Source organism: Ammodytes marinus (assembly GCF_949987685.1).
Source record: "Ammodytes marinus genome assembly, chromosome: 3".
NCBI classification, from domain to species: domain Eukaryota; kingdom Metazoa; phylum Chordata; class Actinopteri; order Uranoscopiformes; family Ammodytidae; genus Ammodytes; species Ammodytes marinus.
This window is the reverse complement of record NC_137232.1, coordinates 34,162,755-34,189,944: the sequence shown is the minus strand read 5'-3', so window position 1 is coordinate 34,189,944 and position 27,190 is coordinate 34,162,755. Positions and strand designations below refer to the sequence as shown.

At 40.3% G+C, this 27,190-nt stretch overlaps 2 protein-coding genes across 2 annotated transcripts; one reads left to right on the top strand and one right to left on the bottom strand.

Moving 5' to 3' along the window:
• Positions 1-95: 95 nt before the first annotated feature.
• LOC307271266 (olfactory receptor 4B13-like) lies at positions 96-26,603 on the bottom strand (the record flags this gene model as incomplete). The annotated part of the gene is made up of 4 exons (XM_080053675.1): positions 96-164; positions 6,539-7,045; positions 25,591-25,775; positions 26,561-26,603. The coding sequence occupies 4 exons, from the start codon at positions 26,601-26,603 to the stop codon at positions 96-98; spliced, it is 804 nt and encodes a 267-aa protein (XP_079909801.1).
• On the top strand, positions 15,521-23,734 carry LOC307271267 (olfactory receptor 8U3-like; the record flags this gene model as incomplete). The annotated part of the gene is made up of 4 exons (XM_080053676.1): positions 15,521-16,083; positions 16,125-16,179; positions 17,186-17,264; positions 23,715-23,734. The coding sequence occupies 4 exons, from the start codon at positions 15,521-15,523 to the stop codon at positions 23,732-23,734; spliced, it is 717 nt and encodes a 238-aa protein (XP_079909802.1).
• Positions 26,604-27,190: the final 587 nt, after the last annotated feature.

Here is a 27,190-nt window from a genome sequence, read left to right as displayed (position 1 = left end):
AGATGTAGGGTGTTTCAGTTCTGTAGGCAGCTCAAGGGACAGTGTACAAGGACAGGGAACTGGTGGACAGTTGTGTTAGCTGAATTTCAGGAGGACTAAGCTGAATCTCCATTCTGGGAGAAGAGGTCGAGTTGATGGAAGGCTACAAACACCTGGACCTTCTCCTGGACAACAGATTAAAGCAAATGTAACGTGCAGACTGTTTACATTATTACTGCTGCGGGGACACTTACATTTCCCTTTGAGGATGAATAAAGTATAGGCCTGTAGGCCATTTAGGCCTACAGTAAATCTATCCATCGTATAGCCTATTCAATTTGGATTTTAGATTGTCTATTGCATTATGTTTTATAATCTCTAAAGTTAGCTCATTTTGGTTCCTACTTCGACAAAAACAAAGAAAGAACGAAAGAGAAAAGCTTCATGGGGCCTTCATATAGTGGTATCTGAAAATAGGCTTGAGAAAATAGGCTACATATCTATGACAAAACTATAACGTTGTTGACCAAACAAATACATTGATGTAAATCTCTTGACATTTAAAGATTCTCATGGTTCCGCCACATGCTTTGAAATAGGCTACTGAAGTAATGTAGATTTCTGCTTTGGAAATCTATAGGGTGAGTTGTCAATGTGGGACACCTAAGGTCCAGAACATTTATCTCTAATTTCTGACTGACAGGGGTTCCCTGTGATTGAAGTCATATGAATTCTCAGTTTTGATTATAAAGAGAATGGAGGGGAAACAGTCAAAAGGAAGTAAACCATGTGAAGTCCAGAAAAAGGACAGTGAAATAGGTTTTAGAGGAAATCAATGCTAAGGCTTTACATTTGTCATTATTAAAACAATGTTAATTATTTTAATCAAATTGTTATGATACAATTACGAATCAAATTATGCAATACTATTTGGAAAATGTATTTAGGTTTTTTATCTAGCAGGAAGCAAGAACATATTGTTCAAATTTAAACCATCAAACCTGAGTAATGCATCTTAGACCATGAGTGTTGATGACTTGCATTTATTAAGGGGATATTGTTTTTCTATGCATAATACAGACTGTCCCAGATTAGAGGAAACATATTTTCGTGAGCTATTTTGCACATGGACCACTAGTATATGTGCCATTTCTTTTCTGAGTATGATAGGCTTATCTGAATCATCTATTGTAAAAATGTGAAACGCTGTTGTTTCTATAACCTATTCATATGGTTTCATATTACTCCGTTCGTCTTTCTCTTAAACCTACTGGTGAGTTGGTTTTTATGAAAAACGATAGGAGTGAGCGCTCCTCTCAGCTGTTTGTGTAAAGCATCTTTCAGTGCGGTTAGAATAGCTACCGAAAATTCCGTGACAACTATCAGGCTTCAGACAGATCATATGAATTTGCTGTATCAAGATTATAAAAGTAAAGGAAAAAAGTTCTAGCTAGAAATCTTATAAAAACAACACCACACAAGGATGTATGCTCTTTTTAGCTCCCAATTCGCATTGAAAAAGGCATTGGTGGCAGCCATTACAAGTCCACAAGGGCTGCCGCTATAGGCTCGTCTACTGTCACGTGATACACGCTCAATCTCCGCTCTCAACAAATGCACGTTGTTGAGGCAGCGTCATAAGCGTCATAGCAAGCAGCTGATCAAAGATAAACAAACCTTGCGATGTCCAGAATAATATTCGTGATAACCATCAAACTAAATCGTACACATTCACTGAGTGAAGATTGTGAAAGTATGACAGACATTTCTCACCAAGAATGTTATCAAAAACCCAATTAATAACTTATAAATCTTTTAAAAATCTGAATAAAAACTGTAGCAATGGCGGCCACAGCTTGGATTTCATTTCCCCCGGGAGAAACTTGAAAGTCACGTGACATGTATCTGTCCAATAGAAATTAATAGCGCCCGGGGTGGCATTACATTGTAGTGAATTGAACCCCCAATCCGTCTTCAAAACGACGGCAAAGTCTGATTTCACGTTAGTGACGGACGGTAAGAGGCCCTGGCCCACAGTCGCACTTTGACGTTCTAGGAGTGAGACTGTGTTGCCTCATACATTCCTACAAGATTAATCTTCATATTAAGAGAAATACATTTTGTATTACACTTTGTCTAAAAATGTTTATAAAATATGCAAATGAGGCAATATCTCATTAAATATGCGTACATATAAACCCTTGAAGATTTTTTGAGGGGATCACAATGTTCACAATGACAATGATTATAAGGTCATAGAAGAGTGTAAACATTGGGATTTGATAAATAATGAAAATAGCTAAAAAACAGTCAACCTATTACGTATTGTATGTACTTATGTTGTGAATGAGATAATGCCAATTACACACAATATATGCATCAGAAAAATCCCAATAATCTATTTGAATATGTCTGACATTGTGCATGTAACAGCTTGACCAGACATGACATACGCTTTGCTGAACTCTCTAAGGTGAAAAATACAATAAATGTGCCATAAAACCAAAACGAAACATTGACGTTTGTTTTGTTGATGTGAAAACAGAAGTAATGCTCATAAACAAAAAAACTAATTGTACAAAGTATTAATAAAAGGCTGTTGTGTAGTTAGATCATTAGAGCAAAGGTCCTTTCAGCCAGTAAACATGTGTGTCCCTGAGGATTCTTCAGTTTAACAACAGTTTCAACTAATTCCCTCTGAAGCAAATTGCAGTCCGAGCTGTGAGACCAATCAGTCCAAACATACACACACTTGCACACACACACACACACACGCACACACACACACACACACACACACACACACACACACACACACACACACACACACACACACACACACACACACACACACACACACACACACACACACACACACACACACACACACACACACACACACACACACTCAGGTCTACAGAGAGGGCCATAATGACCTCATCAGAACTTCAACTTGAGAAAATAAAAGTTGTATTGATCAGTACAAGTTTAATTGATATTGAAATTGTAACATTCAGATTCTTGTGGAGTCAGTGATTCTGGAGAACGCTTTTTGTCCAAATTTCCAAGTGAATATCTTCTCATGATCCACTACCTGTCTCGACTGTGTGTGACCTGAACAAATAATCCAGTGTCAAACCTAGGCTCTGTAAATGGGCTTGTTGCTACCTACGATGGGCCCCCTTTGTTTACAGAGCCTAGGATGTGTATTAACACTGCATTTGTTTTCAGATCACACACTGTACAGACAGGTAGCGGACAGTGAGGAGATATTCACTGATTTTGATAAAAAGTGATTTTGACAACCTTTTTGGTACGTTACTCTCTAAATCGTATTACAGAAGTACAACCTAAGTGGGGGGCACTCGTGGTGTAGTGGTTAGAGGTTAGGTTAATTTTCTATAAACTCTCCGGTAAAAATTAATCAAAAGCAAAGACACTTGGCACCAATTAATTTAATGTGAATTGGTATTTGGTAGAACCGACACAATTGTGCAAAGCTGGTAGAGACATACCCCAATAGACTTGGAGCTGTAATTGCAGTAATAGGTGGTTCTACAACGTATTGACTATTATTAGTATTGGGGGGATGAATATTTTTGCACACCACATTTTTTCAGTTTTTTATTTATAAAAAAATTGTGAATCATATTTCATTTTTCATTCCACTTAACAATAATGCGCCACTTTGTGTTGGTCTATCACATGCAATCCCACTAAAATAATTTTATGTGTGCGGTTGTAACGTGACATCATGTGGAAAAGTTCAAGGGGTGTGAATACTTTTGCAAGGCACTGTATCTAACTACAGGTGAAACTCGAAAAAATTAGAATATCGTGCAAAAGTTCATTTATTTCAGTAATTCAACTTTAAAGGTGAAAATAATATATTATATAGACTCATTACATGCAAAGTGAGATATGTGAAGCCTTTATTTGTTATAATTTTGATTATTATGGCTTACAGTTTATAAAAACCCAAAATTCAAAATCTCAGAAAATTAGAATATTACATCAAATCAATAAATAAAAATGTAAATACAGAAATGTCGGCCCTCTAGAAAGTATAATCATGCATATGTACTAAGTACTTGGTTTGGGCCCCTTTTGCACGAATTCTTGCCTCAATGCGGCATGGCATGGATGCTATCAGTCTGTGGCACTGCTGAGGTGTTATGGAAGCCCATGTTGCTTTGATAGTGGCCTTCAGCTCGTCTGTATTGTTGGGTCTGGTGGGTATCATCTTCCTCTTGACAATAGTCCATAGTTTCTCTATGGAGTTCAGGTCAGGAGAGTTGTCTGGCTATTCATGCACAGTAATACCATGGTCAGTCAACCAGTTACCAGTGGTTTATGGTACTGTGGGCAGGTGCCAAGTCTAGCTGGAAATGGAAATTGTCATCACCATAAAGCTTGTCAACAGACAGAAGCATGAAGTGCTCAAAAATCTTCTGGTAGATGGCTGTGGTGACTTTGGACTTGATAACACAGTGGACTAACAGCAGCAGATGACATGGCACCCCAAATCATCACTGATCCAAATTAAATGTTGTGTTTCATTTGGAAATCAAGGTCCCACAGTCTAGAGGAAGAGTGGAGGGGCACAAAATCCAAGGGGCTTGAAGACCACTGTCAAGTTTCAACAGTCAGTGATGATTTGAGGCACCATGTCATCTGATGGTGTTGGTCCACTGTGTTATCAAGTCCAAAGTCACCACAGCTGTCTACCAGGAGTCTGTTGACAAGCTTTATGGAGATGCTGAATTACTTTTTCCAGCAAGACTTGACACCAGTCCACAGTGCCAAAACCACAAGTAACTGGTTGACTGACCATGGTATTACTGTGTTAATTGGCCAGACAACTCTCCTGACCTGAACCCAATAGAGAAACTATGGAGTATTATCAAGAGGCAGATGAGACACACCAGACCCAACAATACAGACGAGCTCAAGGACTCTATCAAAGCAACCTGGGCTTCCATAACACCTCAGCAGTGCCACAGGCTGATAGCGTCCATGCCACCCAGCATTGAGGCAATCATTCGTGAAAAGGGGCCCAAACCAAGTACTTGGTACATATGCATGATTATACTTTCTAGAGGGCCGGCATTTCTGTATTTAAAATACTTTTTTTATTGATTTGATGTAATATTCTAATTTTCTGAGATTTTGAATTTGGGGTTTTCATAAGCTGTAAGCCATAATAATCACAATTATAACAAATAAAGGCTTCACATATCTCACTTTGCATGTAATGAGTCTATACAACATATTTTGTTTCACCTTTCAAGTTGAATCACTGAAAATAATTAACTTTTGCACGATGTTCTAATTTTTCGAGTTTCACCTGTATGTGTACATTTGCGTATTGTTAAAAAACAACAATCTAGATGTCAGGTAAAACCAGAGTTGAAATCTTCTGTTATATTGCAGAGGACAACAGATGGCAAGGTTTCAGTCATAAGACATGGCAGCTACATTTAAAATGTCAATATTTACATATGTGTACGAGCAGAGACTCATGTGTAGATTTGCATCTCATTAAAAAACAACAATCTAAATGTTAGGTAAAGCCAGAGTCAAAATCTTTATTTATTTTTTTTTACAACATATAAGTGTCCAAAGCTTTACAGAACATATTTTGGAAAAGGCCTTATTTCATTGTATAATTAAAAAAAGACTATGTAATATGTACAACACAACACATATAACAACATTATTTCATATCACAATACTTCATATGAAAATGCCAAATTGCTGCATTTATAAAACACTTTTATCTAAGGTGCAACATGTGCAGATAGAGGATAAAACCAACTAACAATGGACTTGTATTCACTGTTGTATCAGAACAAGCCAACTTTACAACAAGGTACTTATGACAATACAGACTGTTTATGACGTTCCCACACAATGTCAAACGGATGTTTAAGGATAGAATGATTAAGAACTTCACAAAAGAGTACAACCATCAAAGTAACAAAGATAAGCGCCTTTTTAGATGTCATACGTGTGTTATATTGCAGAGGACAACAGATTCATACAACTAATAATTCATATTCAATAATTAACATTCAAATGACAGATAGAACCAGTTAGATTAAAACACAGTCTGGGGGTCAGAACACAGGACCCTTAGAGCCAGCTAGTGTCTGGGGGTCAGAGCAAAGAACAATCAGAACCAGAAGAGTCTGGGACTCAGAACACAGGACTAGACCCAGTTGTCATTTTCCATCTTTTGAGTCTTTGATTAATACTTTTCTGCATTTGTTTTATTGGGATCATTCACTGAAAAAAGACATATTACAGCTAAGGACACTTGGACATGTGGAGAAACAAAATGCAGAACCTGCTCTACTAACTAACAATGAACTTTAGCGCGCCCAATAAAATATATTGTGAAAACATTTTTGTAATTCCCTCGCACACTATCTCTGTTTTTATGACAGCACATGTGTTTGTATGTTTCTCTTATTTTGGACATTTGCAATCCAAACATGATAGGATTTAAAAGTGGCTGTAGGATCACAAAGTACACAGACAGAATCATGCTTAACACACTGGGTAAACTGCTCATATCTAATCTACTCTGAATAATTTCAAAGCAGCAACCGAATGAAAAGTTAATGAGAGACACCAGCTGAGGTGTGCAGGTGCTGACAGCTTTCTGTCTCGTCTGTTTGGAACCAGAAAAACAGATTTTAAGAATTGTCATGTAAGAAAAAATAATTGGAAACAGAGGCACTACCACAGAAAGCACGATACCAAAAAGGCCATAAATGTTATTCACTGTAGTGTCAGAACAGGCCAACTTAACAACAAGGTAGTTTCTACACAAAATACCGTTTAAGACATTTCCACACAATGTCAAACGAATGCTTAAGGATAACGTGATCACAACTTTTACAAGAGAGTACAACCATACCACAATGATAAGGATAAATGCCTTTTTAGATGTCATACGTGTGTTATACTGCAGAGGGCAACAGATGGCAAGATATCGGTCATAAGACATGACGGCTAAGTTGACAAACTCTACATTTGCATATGTGTATATACAATAAATCTGCAGGAAACAAAATGAAGTAGACACAGTGTGAATGTCAGAGAGAATTTGGATTAGAAGGAATGGAAAAAACCCCATGCTACCATACAACTCATTAACAAACAGGCTGCAAAGGAAAAAGTACATTGGTTCATGTAAGCTTCTGTTCATACAGATAACCACTATGAGAGATGAGTTGGCAATAACTATCACAATGTACAACAATGCAGTTATCATGAAATACAAGTATCTTAAAATCCCAACATTCAAATAAGCTCCAAGAATGAAATAAGACAAAGTTAAAGAAGTAGAATTTGCCATTATTAACAACTGAGTGGAAATGTCAAAAACTCCCAAACCTCCCAAATGACCAATACGTACCGTAGGCTATCCTTTACTTGCCTCCTCAAGAGTAGATAATGTACCTCAGTGTTAAATGAAACACAGTGTCACATCACACAGTTCACTGTTTACTGTTCACTGGCTATTCTGTAGGGACGTTGTCTGCTTTATACTTTACAGAACAGGCCAGAACCACTGTCCATCAATGGGCATGTTCAATGACGTCTGCACAGTAGGTGTGTGTGTGTGTGTGTGTGTGTTTGTGTGTTTGTGTTTATGTGCGTGTGTACAGGGACTTAACTTCTTCCTATCCCTTTTGAACATGAACTATACTATTTGAGGTATGTATTTGTTGCTTAGGATCCTGAGAATCCCATTTGTTTGTTTTGGGTTCACTATAGCAAGCTGTTGTGACATGTTGCTACCTACGATGGGCCCCCTTTGTTTACATACCAGTTTACAGAGCCTAGGCTGTGTATTACCACTGGATTTGTGGTTCAGCGCACACACAGTACGGACAGGTAGCGGATCTTGAGGAGATATTCACTGATTTTAATTTGAACAACAATTATTCTGTAGAATCACTGACTCCACCTTTAAGTGTAAAATGTGAGGATTCCTAGCGCACTTTCACACCAACCTCGTATGGTCCGGACTTTCAGACTAGATATCTCCTCACAAGCTACCTGTCAGTACTGTGTGTGCGTGCTAAAAAATCCACAGCCACAGTGTTAATGCACAGCCCAGACTCTGTAAACATATTTGTTTCAGCTACATGGCCCCTTTGTTTACGTAACAGTTTACTTATCAATTTTCCGTTTGATCCGAACCAGAATTCCATCAAATCTGTACCAAGTATAAACAACATCAACCTTGGTTTGGACTTTTAGAGCCTTTTCAAGCTAATAGCCTGAACCCAGGTTAACGTGAGTATCACTGTATAAAGGCCTGAGACCAGGGACCTATTGCATAAAACTAGGATAAGGGATTAACCTAGGATTTTTCGGTTATCCTGGCTTGCGTTAGCCATGATTCGGTTGCATAAAAGCGGAGGGACATAAGTTACCATAGAGATGTATCCTTTACGTTTAGCCTGGTCCCGACCAATATGGATGGATATAGCTGAGGGAGTTAGAAGAGCTTATGCTGAACCAAATCCACCATATTCACCTCCTTTTGTAGACATAGAACCAATACAGGAGAGAGAAATGCCTGAACCACTGCTAGAGACAGTTACATTGAGACCAGTAACTACACACTCACCAAAGGTAGAGAACTCCACTGTAGTGAATTCAGTCAAACCAATCAAGGTAAAGAAACCTAGAATACCCAAACCCAAAGTAGGAGTATCCTTACAAACAACGACACCTGTCGAGCTATCACCATGGTTTGTACCTACGATACAATACCCCAAACGGAAAAGGGAAGCCAAAGCAGAGCCTATTAAAAACTATACTATAAAATGGGATGGAGTTCCGATGAATGAGAAAAAGCGGAGGCTACCCAAAGCTATAAGAGTGACAGTAATAGAAGGTACGACTACAGCGTTTGGCATGGGTGTATATGCAACTAAGTATGTTGAGGGTGAGCAAAATGTACCTGCCTGTCATGGTCTGTCATGTCCTGTCTTGTTCTTGTGGTTTACTGTTTTATTTTGGTATGTCTGTCTTGTTTCCTCCCCATGTCCTGTCTAGCTTCCCTCTTGTTGATTACTGCTCCCTCTCCTAATGTGTTTCACCTGTGTCTCGTTATGTCTTGTTTACAGGTCCTTCTCATATAATTAGCATATTGTGATGAAGTTGATTATTTTCCATAATGTAATGATAATAATTGAACTTTCATATATTTTAGATTCATTGCACACCAACTGAAATATTTCAGGTCTTTTGTTGAGAGGAGGATTATCACAGAGTCGACAGCAGTAAGGTTCTGTGACAGTTTTGACCCCACTGTTTTCAAAGACTGCACTGAAATTGATGCATTTGTTCACTCTTTTGACAGTCACTGTGCTACTATCTTGGATGAAGTAGCACCTTTTAAAATGAATAATGTGGACCGTCTGCAGTTCTGTCCCTGGATTAATGACATCATTGTGAACTTGAGGAGAACGTGCCGTAAAATTGAACGCCTGTGGCATTCAACCAAACTGGAGGTCCATAGAATTCATCTAAGGGACCTTGTTTCCTCCCTGAATGATCGTTTGGATGAAGCAAGATCAAGTTACTTTAGTCAGCTGATCGTCTCCAATAAGAGAAATCCAAAAGTGCTCTTTGATACAATCAGTTCTCTTGTCTCACCTCCTGTTTCTGCTGTTGCTGTGCAGTGCAGGGCCAGCTGCAATGAGTTTCTGACTTTCTTTGTCAACAAAGTTAGAGATATAAAGGCGAAACTCCCTTGTTCCCCTTCCTGCAGTTGGTCTTCTTTTAAGGCAGTCACTCAAGTGGACATTTTATCCACCGTAAACACCATGAAAGTGACCCCTTGTCGTCTCGATGTTGTCCCGGCCCGACTTTTTGTTAATGTTTTGGAATCGATCGCTCCTTTCATCACCAAAATGTTTAACATGTCACTCTCAGCTGGTGTGTTCCCATGTTCCCTTAAACATGCTGTTGTGGAACCTCATCTAAAGAAGCCGCGCTTGGACCCAGCAGAGCTACAGAACTTCAGGCCTATCTCTAAGATCCCGTTCCTGGCCAAAGTTCTGGAAAAGGTTGTTTGTAACCAACTTACAACATTCTTGGAGGCTAACAACATATTCAACACTTTTCAGTCTGGTTTCAGAAAATTTCACTCCACTGAAACAGCACTGTTAAAAGTGTCCAGTGACATTATGATGGCTGCCGACTCCGGTAAATGTTCTGTCCTGGTCCTGCTAGACCTGTCGTCTGCGTTTGACGCAGTGGACCATGATATTCTGTTTAACAGACTACGGGATGCGGTCGGCATGTCAGGCCCTGTGTTAGAGTGGTTTCGATCATACCTGAATGGTAGAACATTCTGTGTGTCCTCTAATAACATGATGTCAGTACCGGCGGACTTGCAGTGTGGGGTACCCCAGGGCTCAGTCCTTGGGCCGATTCTATTCTTGATTTATTTGCTCCCTTTAGGTGAGCTGATCCAGCAGTTCAGTGACATTTCTTACCATCTGTATGCTGATGATCTTCAACTCTACTGCTCGTTTAAGCCCTGCGAACCCCAGAGGCTGGCTTCCCTTACAAACTGTCTGTCCAAAATAAAGCTATGGCTCAGTGAGAATAGCCTCCAGTTGTCGCCCCGGACGCTATTGTCCCACTTATTACCCAGCATCTCGGCAACTTAAGCAGCTCAGTGAAAAAAAGTCTGAGGAATCTTGGTGTAATTTTTGATGAAGGGATGTCCCTAGAACGGCATATGAATCAGCTGGTCAAGAACTGCAATTTTCACTTGCGCAACATCTCCAAGCTCAGACACATGGTCTCGAGCCACGAGCTTGAGATGATTGTCCACACTTTTGTGTCCTCACGATTGGACTACTGTAACAGCCTTCTAACATGCCTTAGTAAAAAAGGCTTGGCTCGTTTACAAGTTGTCCAAAACTCGGCGGCGAGGCTCCTGACCCGCACCCACAGGAGAGCCCATATTTCTCCTATTTTGAAAGCTTTACATTGGCTCCCTGTCGCATACAGAGTAAACTTTAAAATTCTGGTGCTGACGTTCAGGGCTCTTCACGGTCAGGCTCCTGATTACATTAAGGGCCTGATCCAGCCTTATGCCTCCACCAGGAGCCTGAGGTCCTCCACGCAGAATCTCCTGATGGTTCCTCGCACTTGTTTTAAAACCAGAGGAGACAGATCTTTCAAGGCTGTTGCTCCTCGTCTGTGGAATGACCTGCCCCAGTCCCTGCGCATTCTGGACTCTGTGGATATTTTTAAGAGTCAGCTTAAGACGCACTTGTTCAAACAGGCTTTCTAGATCCATGTCTATGTACTCTGTATTATATTGTATAGTATTATATTTTGTACGTTCTTGGGAAACTCTTCTTTGTAACAGACTCTGTATATGTGTCGTTTTATTGTGTTTTATTGTGTTTTTTAATGTGAAGCGCTTTGTGACCCTGGTCTGCGAGAGGCGCTATATAAATAAACTTTACTTACTTACTTACTTACTTGTTGTTTTAATGCTGATGATTTTGGCATACAGCTCATGAAAACCCCAAATTCCTATCTAAAAAAATTAGCATATCATGAAAAGGTACTCTAAACGAGCTCTTAACCTAATCATCTGAATCAACTAATTAACTCTAAACACCTGCAAAAGATTCCTGAGTCTTTTAAAAGCTCCCAGCCTGGTTCATTACTCAAAACCGCAATCATGGGTAAGACTGCCGACCTGACTGCTGTCCCGAAGGCCATCATTGACACCCTCAAGCAAGAGGGTAAGACACAGAAATAAATTTCTGAGCGAATAGGCTGTTCCCAGAGTGCTGTATCAAGGCACCTCAGTGGGAAGTCTGTGGGAAGGAAAAAGTGTGGCAGAAAACGCTGCACAACCAGAAGAGGTGACCGGACCCTGAGGAGGATTGTGGAGAAGGGCCGATTCCAGACCTTGGGGGACCTGCGGAAGCAGTGGACTGAGTCTGGAATAGAAACATCCAGAGCCACCGTGCACAGGCGTGTGCAGGAAATGGGCTACAGGTGCCGCATTCCCCAGGTCAAGCCACTTTTGAACCAGAAACAGCGGCAGAAGCGCCTGACCTGGGCTACAGAGAAGCAGCACTGGACTGTTGCTCAGTGGTCCAAAGTACTTTTTTCGGATGAAAGCAAATTTTGCATGTCATTCGGAAATCAAGGTGCCAGAGTCTGGAGGAAGACTGGGGAGAAGGAAATGCCAAAATGCCTGAAGTCCAGTGTCAAGTACCCACAGTCAGTGATGGTCTGGGGTGCCATGTCAGCTGCTGGTGTTGGTCCACTGTGTTTTATCAAAGGCAGGGTCAATGCAGCTAGCTATCAGGAGATTTTGGAGCACTTCATGCTTCCATCTGCTGAAAAGCTTTATGGAGATGAAGATTTCATTTTTCAACTAGACCTGGCACCTGCTCACAGTGCCAAAACCACTGGTAAATGGTTTACTGACCATGGTATTACTGTGCTCAATTGGCCTTTCAACTCTCCTGACCTGAACCCCATAGAGAATCTGTGGGATATTGTGAAGAGGAAGTTGAGAGACACCAGACCCAACACTGTGGATGAGCTTAAGGCCGCTATCGAAGCATCCTGTGCCTCCATAACACCTCAGCAGTGCCACAGGCTGATTGCCTCCATGCCACGCCGCATTGAACCAGTCATTTCTGCGAAAGGATTCCCGACCAAGTATTGAGTGCATAACTGAACATAATTATTTGAAGGTTGACTTTTTTGTATTAAAAACACTTTTCTTTTATTGGTCGGATGAAATATGCAAATTTTTTGAGATAGGGATTTTTGGTTTTTCTTTACTTTTTTGCCAAAATCATCAATATTAAAACAATAAAAGGCTTGAACTACTTCAGTTGTGTGTAATGAATCTAAAATATATGAAAGTCTAATGTTTATCAGTACATTACAGAAAATATTGAACTTCATCACAATATGCTAATTATATGAGAAGGACCTGTATATACTCTTTGTGTTCCTTTGTTCCTTGTCCGTTCAGTATGGTGTTTGGTGAGTCTTGTCTCCTGTGTTACCTGTGTCTCTGCCTTTTTGCCTTGTGGCCTTGTGGCCTATTTGCCATCTGGAGTTTTTGTGTTGATGCCTGATTTTTGAGCTGAATAAATGATCTTTTACTTTACGTCTGCATTTGGGTCCTGCTTGCCTGCCTGCCTGCCACACACCGTAACAGAATGAATGGACACGAAATGGACCCAGCAGACAGCTCTTTTGAGGTGGACCTCGAGGAGGGAATTTTTACTATTTCTTGCCTCAAAAAAGCCTGGGAGAAGGCTCCCACACTCGACCACCGAGAGGCAGCCTTGACGCTGGCACGTCGAGTTGTGGTATTACAGCCTCGGCTCTGGGAGTTCCTACCGGAGTGGGCAAAGAACTTTTTATACCCATCCGAGGTTCGGCCTCCCAGCTACCAGCACAATCCCAAGCCTCTGCCCCCGGTCCCCAGCTTCAAGCCTCTGACCCCGGTTTCCTGCTTCCAGCCACAGCCCCCGGGTCCCAGCTACCAGCCTCCTCCTGCTTTAAGGACTGTCAGAGTGGGGGTGGTGAGTTTGGATTGCCAGCAGTTTCCACAATGCGCTCCAGCTCCCGAGTTGACTCCGGTCTCCAGCAGCAAGCTCCAGTCTCCGGCTTCCAGCAACAAGCTCCAGCCCCAGGCTTCCAGCAACAAGCTTCAGGTACCGGGCCCCAGCAACCAGCATGCTAGCCACCTGCCCCAGCATGCTAGCTACCAGCTCCTGAAGGAACTTAAACAACCACAAGAACACTGTCTTCCTGAGCTCACTCCACGTTTTCGTGAGGGAACCCGCCCTCCAGGCCTGCCAGGGGAGACCTGTTTTCTTCGCCTTCCAGAGGGGGACCGGCCGCTTCGCCTTCCTGAGGGGGACCGTCCTATGTTCCTGTCCGAGGGGTCTCCTCGTCCGTTGCCTCCCGAGGGGTCCAGTCCCCTGTTGCCTCCCGAGGGGTCCAGTCCCCTGTTGCCTCCCGAGGGGTCCAGCCCTCTGTTGCCTCCCGAGGGGCCCAACCTCTGTTCCTGTCTGAGGGGTCTCGCCCCCTGCACGAGGGTGACCGCTCTCTGCCCTGCCTTCCTCCGGGGGCCGGCCTTCGCCGTGGCTGGCCGCCTGAGTGGTTCTGCCTTCGCCGGTCTCCTGCGGAGGTCCGTCCTCGCCAATGCCGGCTACCTGTGGGTCGCCGCTGCCTGCCTCCAGAAGGGGGTTATCGCCTTCGCCGGCCTCCTGAGGGGTTTCTTCACCCTCGTCTTCGCCGAGGTCGGCCTCCAGAAGGGGTTTATTGCCTTCGCCTCTGCCGGCCTCCAGGAGGGTTCCATCGTCCTCTTCTTGGCAGAGGCCGGCCTCCAGAAAGGGTTCCTCGTCTTCGTCGCTGCAGGCCTCCAGAGGGACGGAGCCCTCATCGTCTAGGCCGTCCGCCTGAAGCTCCCTGCCGTGCCTCTGCTTGCCCCCAGGCCGTCCGCCTGAGGCTCCTGTTTATGCCCTGGGGCATGTTTCTGGCTACCCGCCTGACACCCCTTCATTCTGTTAGAGCAGCTGGTATTGACGGTCAAAAATGTCATCGGGCAAAGGAAACTTGCTTGCTGCTTCAGCGTGCTGTTGCCGTGACGCAGAGTTGACTTGTTTTAAGCCGCAAACTACATGGGTTAGCTCTCGTGAGCTGGCTGGCTAATAATGGCATCTTTAGCCTACTCGGGGCTTCACCCCCGTGCTGTTATTGTTGGAAACAGCCAGCAAGGCTGGTTTTATGTAAGGGATAAAGTATAGCGAACGGGTCACTTGCTAAAAATAAAGACCGACAAGCTGAAGCAGGAGCCCGACGCACAGCGGAGGGCTCTAGTTCAGCTTGAAGGTCTTTATTACTGGGATTTCTCATACAAAGGATTCATCATACAAAGGTATTCCAAATGGATAAAAAAAAATATTTTTACAAAAAGGATTCTCCAGAATTGCTGGCTCCACTTTTACCATTCATTAACCCATTTTTGTTAACAACAAACAACTCAACTTCAGAAAGTGGCAATTAGCTATGGTATTCTCTGGAGAACATGGCATGGATCGAGGGTGGTTGTTAGGGTTATGTATTGATTATCTCTTGATACACAGACCTATACGTAGCAGATATTACGGCAGCCTCCCACTAGACAGTGCAGGGGTCTGCAACACAGAAGGTAACAACATTTAACACTTGTGTGTAACTGTGATCAATGTAACTGTATTTGTAACTGTGAGATTTTTTTTATCTTTTATGCTTACAGGAAAAAGAAAGCTGAGCAGTTTTTGTAAACAATGTCTGTGTTTTTTAGAAACATTTCCTTAATTCAAACAAGTGGTTCATTTTGGGTTAAAATTAGAACTGCAAACCTTGTATAGACTTTGAAAACTGTTACCAAAGTACAAGAATGACGGTAAATTCAACTCTATCTTACTTCATTCTTAGCACTTATAAAGACGTGGGGGATATGAAATACTTTTATTTTGTTATAACTGCATTGTTGTACATTGTGATAGTTATTGCCAACTCATCTCTCATAGTGGTTATCTGTATGAACAGAAGCTTACATGAACCAATGTACTTTTTCCTCTGCAGCCTGTTTGTTAATGAGTTGTATGGTAGCATGGGGTTTTTTCCATTCCTCCTAATCCAAATTCTCTCTGACATTCACACTGTGTCTACTTCATTTTGTTTCCTGCAGATTTATTGTATATACACATATGCAAGTGTAGAGTTTGTCAACTTAGCCGTCATGTCTTATGACCGATATCTTGCCATCTGTTGCCCTCTGCAGTATAACACACGTATGACATCTAGAAAGGCATTTATCCTTATCATTGTGGTATGGTTGTACTCTCTTGTAAAAGTTGTGATCACGTTATCCTTAAGCATTCGTTTGACATTGTGTGGAAGCGTCTTAAACGGTCTTTGGTGTAGAAACTACCTTGTTGTTAAGTTGGCCTGTTCTGATACAACAGTGAATAACATTTATGGCCTTTTTGGTACTGTGCTTTCTGTGGTAGTGCCTCTGTTTCCAATTCTTTTTCCTACATGAAAATTCTTAAAATCAGTTTTTCTGGTTCCAAACAGACGAGACAGAAAGCTGTCAGCACCTGCACACCCCAGCTGGTGTCTCTCATTAACTTTTCATTCGGTTGCTGCTTTGAAGTAATTCAGAGTAGATTTGATATGAGCAGTTTACCCAGTGTGTTAAGCATGATTCTGTCTGTGTATTTATGTCTCTACAGAATAGCCAGTGAACAGTGAACTGTGTGATGTGACACTGTGTTTCATTTAACACTGAGGTACATTATCTACTCTTGAGGAGGCAAGTAAAGGATAGCCTACGGTACGTATTGGACATTTGTGAGGTTTGGGAGTTTTTGACATTTCCACTCAGTTGTTAATAATGGCAAATTCTACTTCTTCTTTGTCTTATTTCATTCTTGGAGCTTATTTGAATGTTGGGATTTTGAGATACTTGTATTTTGTTATAACGGCATTGTTGTACATTGTGATAGTTATTGCCAACTCATCTCTCATAGTGGTTATCTGTCGGAACAGAAGCTTACATGAACCGATGTATATTTTCCTCTGCAGCCTGTTTGTTAATGAGTTGTATGGTAGCACAGGGTTTTTTCCATTTCTTCTCATCCAGATTTTCTCTGACATTCACACTATTTCTGCTACATATTGCTACCTACAGATTTATTGTATATACACATATGTAAATGTTGAATTTTGTAATTTGGCCGTCATGTCTTATGACCGATATCTTGCCATCTGTTGCCCTCTGCAGTATAACACACGTATGACATCTAAAAAGGCATTTATCCTCATCATTGTGGTATGGTTGTACGCTCTTGTAAGAGTTGTGATCACTTTATCCTTAAGCATTCGTTTGACATTGTGTGGAAGCGTCTTAAACTGTCTTTGGTGTAGAAACTACCTTGTTGTTAAGTTGGCCTGTTCTGATACAACAGTGAATAACATTTATGGCCTTTTTGCCACGGCTTTCTCCATTTTAGTGCCTCTGCTTCCAATAATTATTTCTTACATGAAAATTCTTAAAATCTGTTTTTCTGGTTCCAAACAGACGAGACAGAAAGCTGTCAGCACCTGCACACCTCAGCTGGTGTCTCTCATTAACTTTTCATTCGGTTGCTGCTTTGAAATAATTCAGAGTAGATTTGATATGAGCAGTTTACCCAGTGTGTTAAGCATGATTCTGTCTGTGTACTTTGTGATCCTACAGCCACTTTTAAATCCTATCATGTTTGGATTGCAAATGTCCAAAATAAGAGAAACATACAAACACATGTGCTGTCATAAAAACAGAGATACTGTGCGAGGGAATTACAAAAATGTTTTCACAATATATTTTATTGGGCGCGCTAAAGTTCATTGTTAGTTAGTAGAGCAGGTTCTGCATTTTGTTTCTCCACATGTTGAAGTGTCCTTAAATGTGTGTGTGTGTGTGTGTGTGTGTGTGTGTGTGTGTGTGTGTGTGTGTGTGTGTGTGTGCTTGTTTGAATGAACAGAAGAATAATGGCAAATATCGCTTATCATTATTATTTTGATATGGTTGTACTCTTTTGTGAAGTTCGTAATCACTTTATCATTGAACATACGTTTGCCTCTTTGTGGGAATGTCATAAACAGTCTGTATTGTCACAACTACCTTGTTGTAAAGTTGGCTTGTTCTGACACAACGGTGAATAACATTTATGGCCTTTTTAGGATCGTACTCACCATTATTGTGCCACTACTTCCAATTATTTTCTCCTACACCACAATTCTTAAGATTTTTTATTTTTTATTTTTTATTAATTAAAAGAGAAAAGGCTGTATCCAAAATCTGTTCTGTATGTCACTGTGTATGAGATGTTCGCACAAGGGAAGGAAATGAATAAATGGCGCTAGAATACTTGTAAAAATAATGTATTAATATATTCCTGCAACTGCAATTTTGTGATTAATTTCACGAATAAAAACATTGCAAAAACAAATCAAGATTTTTTTTTTGCTCGTGTATTTATTCCAACATTTCTGAAAAGTTGTATTACGGAAAGTTACAATTTTAAGGTCAGTAATCAAATGGCAAAGTTTAATTATGATATCTATAAGTTAAAATATATTATATTATAGCTTTAATGCATTTAGTTAACTGAGTTCACCGACCTCTTACGCTATAGTGTGTAACTTTTGTGGCCCCCATGAGGAATTCTATGGATGAGTAAATACATGGATGCATGGACGTTATACCTTCTGCTGTACGTCAAGGTTTTTTCTTAGCGGTAGAAGACACAGTAGTGACACCAGTTTGTAAACACTGCCATACTGAGAAATACAGAGAGAGTTTTGTGGAGCTGGTAGGCTTAAAGATGTGAGAGCAAAGATCAAATATCACGTTCCCACTTATCAGCTTTTGTGAAGCTAAAGAAAGGAGCTCGAGTGCACGGCTATCCAATATCAGTTAAAGGCGGACTCAGAGATTCTGGAGAACGCATGTTGTCAAATCAAGGCAAGGCAAGGCAAGTTTATTTATATAGCACAATTCAGACACAAGGCCATTCAAAGTGTTTTACAGGGGCAAGATTATAATACATAAAACACATTATAAAACATTTAAAAGCAAATAAAAGAAGCAAATAAAATGAAAATTGCAGGTTAAAATGGAAACAAAAAAGTCTTCAGACTCGATTTAAATCAGTGAATATCTCCTCATGATCTGCTGCGTTGGTACGATGGCCTAGAGGAAAAGTGGCCGACTAGTAACCATGGTCACTGGCTGGTTCGATCCCCGGCACCGGACAGGAGGGTGTTAATTGTAAAACTAGCAGAGGCTGGTATTACGTCTACGGTGCCCACCATCTCTACCATTGTGTCCTGCAGCAAGACACTTAACCCCAAACTGCTCCAGGGGCGCTGTACTATGGCTGACCCTGCGCTCTGACCCCCTCCCGAAGTGTGGTAACTTGAGAGGGGAGATGAGAAAAAACTAATTTCAATGTAACTAACCATTGACTAATAAAGCAACTTAACTTACCCTGTCAGTACTGTGTCTGTGCTGCAAAATAAATCGAGGTGTTAAGACACAGCCTAGATTCTGTTAACTGATATGTAAACAAAGGGACCACCATAGCTAGCAACATGCCGGTTTACAGAGCCTAGGCTGTGTATTAACTTGATTTTTTTTAATGCATGGACAGGTAGAGAATCTTGAGGAGATATACACTGATTTTGACAAAAAGTGATTTTGACAACAAGCGTTCTCCAGAATCACTGACTACACCTTTAATCTAGTGATAGAGCTCTTTATGCTAACGTCTTGTATTCTGGTTTGTTTTGGTCGTACGAGGGTCAAAACAATGAAATAAATACTCAAAGCAATGTTGAACTGTTTATTAGATATAACTGTATTAACAATGGCTTTCTCCCTCTCATCTCTTAAAGGCAAACACATTGTTTCATCAAGCACTGGTCAAAAGACTTGTACATAGAATGTGTTGATTTATAAAATGAATAAAGGTTGTATCCAAAATCGGTTCTGCAATTACTTTGGACACTAATATGTTGTAAAAATGAAATAAAGATTTTAACTCTGGCTTTAAACAACGTCTATATTTTTAAAGAGAGACAAATGTACACATTATTAGTAAGATATAAGTTACATTTGTAGATATTATTCAATAATTTCTTAAATAATTGTAATACAAAAAAATTATAATTATAATGTTAGTAATAAACTGCAAATCTGGTATGATTATTTTTATTTTATTTATCCTTTATTTAACCAGGTTAGTCTCATTGAGATTAAAATCTATTTTACAGGAGAGACCTGGATCTATATATCTATAAGTTAAACGTGTTACCATATTCACCTGCAGTGTCTGAACTTAAATATACATTTCAATATACATTTCATTTCTAAGTATAACAAATGACATCTAATGTAATTTTACAACAAACGGTTATACATAATGATTATTGTTGTAAATGTTCCTTGTATTACAGATAGAAGCAGAACAGTTTCAACAGTTACACAACTTATAACTATTTTATAGTATTTTTCATCCTTTGACATAATGCAGTGTCACTAAAGTATATGGCATTTGACATTAGTGCAGTGTGATAATGCCAAAAATCATAATTGCAATAATTTTGACTGATATTGAGATCATTATTATATGAAGGGTCACTATGCAGTTTCAGAGGAGGGGGATTTGTTTACATTCACAGAGCCTGCAGTTAGTTTACTAAACATATTTTCTCTACATGTAATTTTTAGTTTATTTATTTATTTATTGGTCTGTTATTCAAGGCCACTTTACCCCAGCTGTGGGGTAAACTGAGACGGACCAGAAAAATCAAGGGGGTAAACTGATCCACTTATTTTTTCCACTCTGAAACTACCATAACAACAAATATTGTAACAGTTAGAATCCTGAAAGCTAGCCACACATTCCAGAACTAATGTCGGACTAGTAAAAGAATGATGGGGTTTGGTCAATTAAGCAAAGCAAATTTTCTAAACACTTCATCAAATACAACATACTATAATTCAAAAGGTTTTAATAAGATTCAAATGAAAGATAGAACCAGTTAGATTAGAACACAGTCTGGGGGTCAGAACACAGGACCCTTAGAGCCAGCTTGTGTCTGGGGGTCAAAGCATAGGAAAATCAGAACCAGCGAGAACAGCCTGGGACTCAGAACACAGGAGAAGACCCAACTGGATTATAACATCAGCCTGTCATACTCTACAACTAGGCCTACTCTACATTCCAGCCCTGAAGGTTACAGGGAAAGATGAGAAGGTGCTCTTTCCGTGTGGTTGCCCCAGGTCGTCTTCCTGGTGTATTTCCTTGGCATGATGGCTTTTCTACAATGTGTATGACATTAAAATAAAACATATGTTACGTAATATTACATTAAAATATGTTTAAGACTAAACTTAACTTGTGCCTCATGGTGGGGGAAAGTGAAACAGTGGCTCACTTTCCCCCACAGCATTTGGCTCACTTTCCCCCACCACCACAATTTGAGAAAAAACAACCTCTCTTAGCATTTCAGGCTAATCTTCAGTTATCAGCATCACATGGTGTCATATGTTGGTAGTTCATCAACACGTATGATAGAAGTTTTTCTATGTGAATACATTTGCTTTGGCACAACAGTTGATTAAGTTGACAGCAAGAACATTTACTTTTACATGCAAAATACCTATTTTGGTGAAAAAAACATGCTTACCACAGCACCATGAGGTCCTCTCTTTCAGGGCCATGGGGAAATGAGAGGGGCTTGAAAACATATATCTCACACGATCACAAATGTTTTCCGTTGCCTAGATACAGGGGGTGGCTCACATTACCCGATGCCTCAGATTCCCCCGTTCTCCCCTATATTAAATTGTATATATGTATAAATCATAAATATCAAATATAGTATCGCAAATTGTATAGATAGATTGTATAGAGATTATAAGGAATACAAGAAGCGAATATAATACATATTATAATGTTTTACTATGGAAAAGGGGTAGGATTAAATAAGTTTATACTTCTTCCTACTCCTTTTCAGGCATATCATAACAATCTCCCCTCAACGATTTTAGGTTCAAATACTTAATTCCCTGCATTCTGTTGAATTTTTATGAACCAATTTGTTCCTTTTCTGCATCAATTTCTGGTGTAAATATCTTTATTTCTGTAAAGGAAAAGAAAACATCCAGGTTCCCTCTGACACAACTCTAACATAGTATAAAGCAGTAAGGCTCTCAGGCATTCATCTGAGTTGTTCTAAACTTTCTGCGCATTCAAAACATATCACCTGTGTTTTGTGATGTTTCTTAGATAGATAGATAGATAGATAGATAGATAGATAGATAGATAGATAGATAGATAGATAGATAGATAGATAGATAGATAGATAGATAGATAGATAGATAGATAGATAGATAGATAGATAGATAGATAGATAGATAGATAGATAGATAGATAAACCTTCATTGCCCCAAGGGGAATTTGTCTTGCACTTAGGAAGATAACAAACATATAAGCACAGATATATACAGACTCAGGCAATGATAAAAACAGACAATACATACAAACATTTTTAAAATCAGAATCATGTTGTTCATCTCAACAACAAACCTAAAAGAGAATGAGACATTGTTTAAACATTAGGCTCCAATGTTGAAACCAAACGTGTGCCCACGGATTGACTTGAAGCAAATTTAAAGAGACACTGCGTAGCGTTTTAAGTAATTGATTAGCTAAAATCAATATCCTCATTAATAAATATGTCCTCATTGGTGTAAAATCACCTCTGCCAATAATCTGAATTATCCTCCTGAGTGGAGAATTACACATATTAATATACATTTTGTACATTGAGCAGGCAGGTCTTATGGAGGCATCCATGTTTTTGGAATGTCATCAGGTGCATTGTTTAGTATTTAGAATTGTTCTTGTCCTTGAAGGCCACTGTAGCTTCTGTTATTATTCAAAAGGGGTGGGGTTACCCCAGGGAGCATTGCATTCTAGAACTTTCTAGAACTTTCTTGATGATGTCATATTACACAGTGCCCCTTTAAGTTATTGATATCTAATAATATGTTTGCATTTTAAAGTGCAGCAGCCTCTGAAGTAAAATGTCTATGAACTTCATCTCTCACTGGATCGGTTTGCAGCCGAGTGTGGGTTGGTAAAATGGCCTGAACGGGTGCTCCGGTGGCGTAGTGGATAGAGCGCTTCGTTGCAGTGGTCGCGGGTTCAAATCCGACCTGTGGACCATTGCTGCAGGTCATCCCCTCTCTCTCTCTGTCAACCCCATTTCAATTCTGTATTGTCTAATAAAGCTTGAAAATGCCCCCCAGAAATGGCCTAGAGCAGGGGTCACCAACCTTTTTGAACCTGAGGGCTACTTCATGGGTACTGAGTCATACGAAGGCCACCCAGTTTGATACACTCTTCTAAAATAACACATTTGCTCAGTTTGCCTTTAGTTATATATTATTATTAATGATTAATGATACTCATCTATGTGAAGACACTGATCATGCTAATGATTTCTCACAATAATGATCGACAATGACTTAAAAAAGGTGGGAAACAGATTATTATGCTATTTTTAGAACAGGCCTGCGGGCGACTCATATGGTCCTTGCGGGCTACCTGGTGCCCGCGGGCACTGTGTTGGCCTAGAGGAAAGAGGGGCCGACCATAAGTAACCATAAGCAGGATATACTTGTTAATCATGGTGTAGTGGTTAACCCCCCCTGTATGACTGGTTGCTTTTATATGTATTTATTTTTTCTGTATTTCAGGTGTGTGACTCTATTAAAAAACATTTTTTCTGGGGCACTCATCATGGTGCAGTGGTTAGAATCCTCCGACCCATTTCATCTCTACCACCTTATGTTGCACGTAAGATTTTTACATGTTATGTCATTTAAAAACAAAATGCATTCTGGAAGGAAACCAGGAAATGCCCGTGACAGTCACCTATGTATTAGATTCTAAAATGATATAACCTGTAAAAATATAGGCCGCAATTTACACCAGAAATGTACTTTATGCAGAAAAGGACCAAATTGGTGGATAAAAGTGTTGGGGAAGTTATGTGATGAAACAAAACTTAAACCCTCTGTATTGCAGATGGTACGTCTCTGTGTTAACGACATAGAGCAAGAAACATGTTTGAGTTAAAGTTCTTTATTTACACAATTCATAAGAGCGCACAGTTGTACATTTGAATACTTAAAGGTGCAGTCAGTGATTCTGCAGAATGATTGTTGTCAACATTTGTTTTGTCAAAATCAGTGAATATCTATAACTTTAAGGTTACATTAAAAAAGCAGGGTAATGTCTTACAGGCGGACAGAGTGGTGCACAGACAATAATCTGACTCTCATAATAAAACCAAAATAACTCATAATTGATAACAGGAAACAGCAGAATGTCCATTCACCACTACACATCAAGGAGTAGAATGTAGAGAGGGTGTACAGCTCCAAACTGTGGGCCCTGCTGCTGTAAACAACAACAGTGAAACAGTAACTTTTCAGGAAGCTTTCTGACTTCAAACAGTGTTCCAGGGATCACATTGTCCTGTGAGAAAAGTTTGTTTAGTCAGTTATGAGAATATATCTTAGAAAAAGTTTCACTTCTCAGACACACCCAAAGTTACACACTGCACCTTTAATATGAAATAACACATGTGCAATAGTATCAATGAGCTCTTGATCAAATTTTGAACTGCATACGTTGACTCTTAGTGCCTGATACAGAGTGTGAGTATGAGTGAATTTCACAAATGCATTTTTTATTTATTATCTATTTCCATATAGAGTCCAGTCTTTGAGGGCACCCACACTATTCACTATTCATATTTTACTTTAGTATTACCATTTAAACATCTGGTCAGTGATTGTATTCCTTTGTAATGTTATATTCTTTTCTGTACATGTGACATCTATTGCATGATGTCCGTCCTGGGAGAGGGATCCCTTCCTCTCTCTCTCTCTCTCTCTTTCTCTCTCTCTCTCTCTCTCTCTCTCCCTCTCTCTCTCTCTCTCTCTCTCTCTCTCTCTCTCTAACACACACGCACAGAGGGAAATCCCTTCCTCTGTCACTGCCTGAGATTTTTCCTTTTTTTTTAATCCCAGTTTTAATTAGTTTTTTTCTCAGCTGAGCTAAGGGTCTAAGGGCAGAGGGTGTCATACTATATGGAATGTGAGGCATATGGAATGTGAGGCAACCCACTGAGGCAAATGTCTATTGTGATATTGGGCTGTACAAATACAACTGATTTCATTTTGATTTGATTGCACTTGTATTTCGTTGTATGTTTGTACAATGGCAGTACAGAATGTAATCTAATCTACAACTGTTAAGAGTTATTTCTTCCATTTGAAATTAAACTTTTACATGTGGAACGGATTTTGGAGAGATTCAGGCCGTAAATTAGAGGGTTAAAGATGGGCGGACATGTCAGAAAGTATAACGATAAAAAGATTTTAAACATGTTCGGTACATTGTTCATTTGAAATCTGTTTTGTATAACTTCAACGGTGATCCCTAAAGTTAAATTCAAGATGGAAGCAATGTGGGGTGTGCACGTACTGACACATTTTTGTCTGGTCTGTTTAGAACCGTTAAAACAAACTTTCAAAATCTTCAAGTATGTGAAAACAAAAACAATTAAAGGAATAAACATTGTGCAAAACTGGATAAGAAGAGCATACATATTAATTATTTTGATGTCAAAGCATGCCAGCTTAATAACAGGGTAGCTGGTACAGTACACTTTGTTAATGCCAACCCCACAAAACTGCAAAGAGGATCTCAAATACATCATGATCATACCCATAAGCAAAGGATACAGCCATGTAAAAGCAATAAGCGTGGCTATTTTGTTATACGTCATTAGTGAGTGATATTGTAGAGGACGACAGATAGCAAGATATCGATCATAAGACATAACAGCCAAGTTTATATATTCTATAGCTCCATATGTTTGCACACAATATATTTGCACAAAGCATAAGGGCGCAGATACAGTGTGAATATCAGAGAGAATTTGCACCGAAAGGAATGGGAACAGTGCAGTGCTGCCATACAACTCATTAACAAACAGGCTGCAGAGGAAAAGGTACATAGGCTCATGTAAGCTTCTGTTAGTACAGATAACCACTATGAGCAACACATTGGCACCAACTATGAAAATGTAAAGATAAATGGTTATTATGAAATACAAGTATTTGAGAAGTCCAGTGTCAAAGTAAGCAGACAGTGTGAAATACAAAACCTGGGTAGAATTTATCATGATGAATGATTCTACTCTGCACACAAAGCAATAGTTACTGCAAACTCTCATAGATCTGCACATGTGGTAAAGATTTGCAATGTGGTGCAAAGTGCAGCTTCAACATTAATACAGATAAATGTTTTGAGTATTACTGAATAATAACAACATAAATAATAAAAATAGACAGACAGACAATTACAAAGCAGCGTTATAGTTGTACATGAGTCACTTTTAAACTACATGTATCCAACCTACTCTTGAAAGAATAAGACACACATGAACACACACAAACAGAAGTCAGAGTAGTAGTAACACTAGACACATTCGTTATAATGAAAACAACTGTAAAATACAAATGTAAATGGCTCATTTCCTTTACAAAATGAGGACAATCATAGCAGAAATAACAGCGTTTTGGACGAGTATACTTTCATATTCACCTGTCATGCAGCTTCAGTCATACAGTGAATCCCTCCTAACTGAGCTCAAACTATGATTCCACTTCTTTTAAAGATTCCATGAGAGAAAAACACCCACAGCAGCACAGTGCAATGACGCCGCTATCAGTGTGTGTGTGTGTGTGTGTGTTTGTGTTTATGTGTGTATGTGTGTGTGTCTGTGTGTGTGTGTGTGTGTGTGTGTGTGTGTGTGTGTGTGTGTGTGTGTTTGTGTGTGTGTGTGTGTGTGAGTGTACCCTCAAGGGCTAGAGCCAGATCTACAGGCACAATCGCAATCATGAAAATAATAATGTCAATGAATCAATGAAGAAATAAATGAACGCAAATAGTGAGGGGCCCGACTAAGAATGGTTCAAGAAAACCCTAATGGACAAACAAGTTAGAGGAGGAAGCCCGGGCCCCCGTCTGGAGCCAGGCCCAGAGAGGGGGCCGGGTCTGCCACAGGGCCCGAAGAAGCTCCCTGGCACCAGCTGATGGGCCCACCACTCGACAGAGGAACCACTGGGGTCTGTGCGCTGCCTCATGGGGCAGTGAAGGGCGAGTAAAGACCAGACCCGGGCGGCAGAGGCTTTGGGGACACGTCACCTCGCTGTGGGGGAAGGAGCCGGAACTGGTGCGGGAGGTGGAGCGCCATGAATTAGACCTGGTGGGGCTTATCTCCACGCACAGTCTGGGCTCTGGAACCGTACTCCTGGATCGGGGTTGGACTCTATTCTTCTCTGGAGTTGCCCAAGGTGTGAGGCGCCGGGCTGGTGGGGCGATACTCACGAGCCCCCGGCTGAGCGCTACTACGTTGGAGTTTACCCCGCTGGACGAGAGGGTCGCCTCCCTACGCCTCCGGGTTGTGGGGGGAAGACTCTGACTGT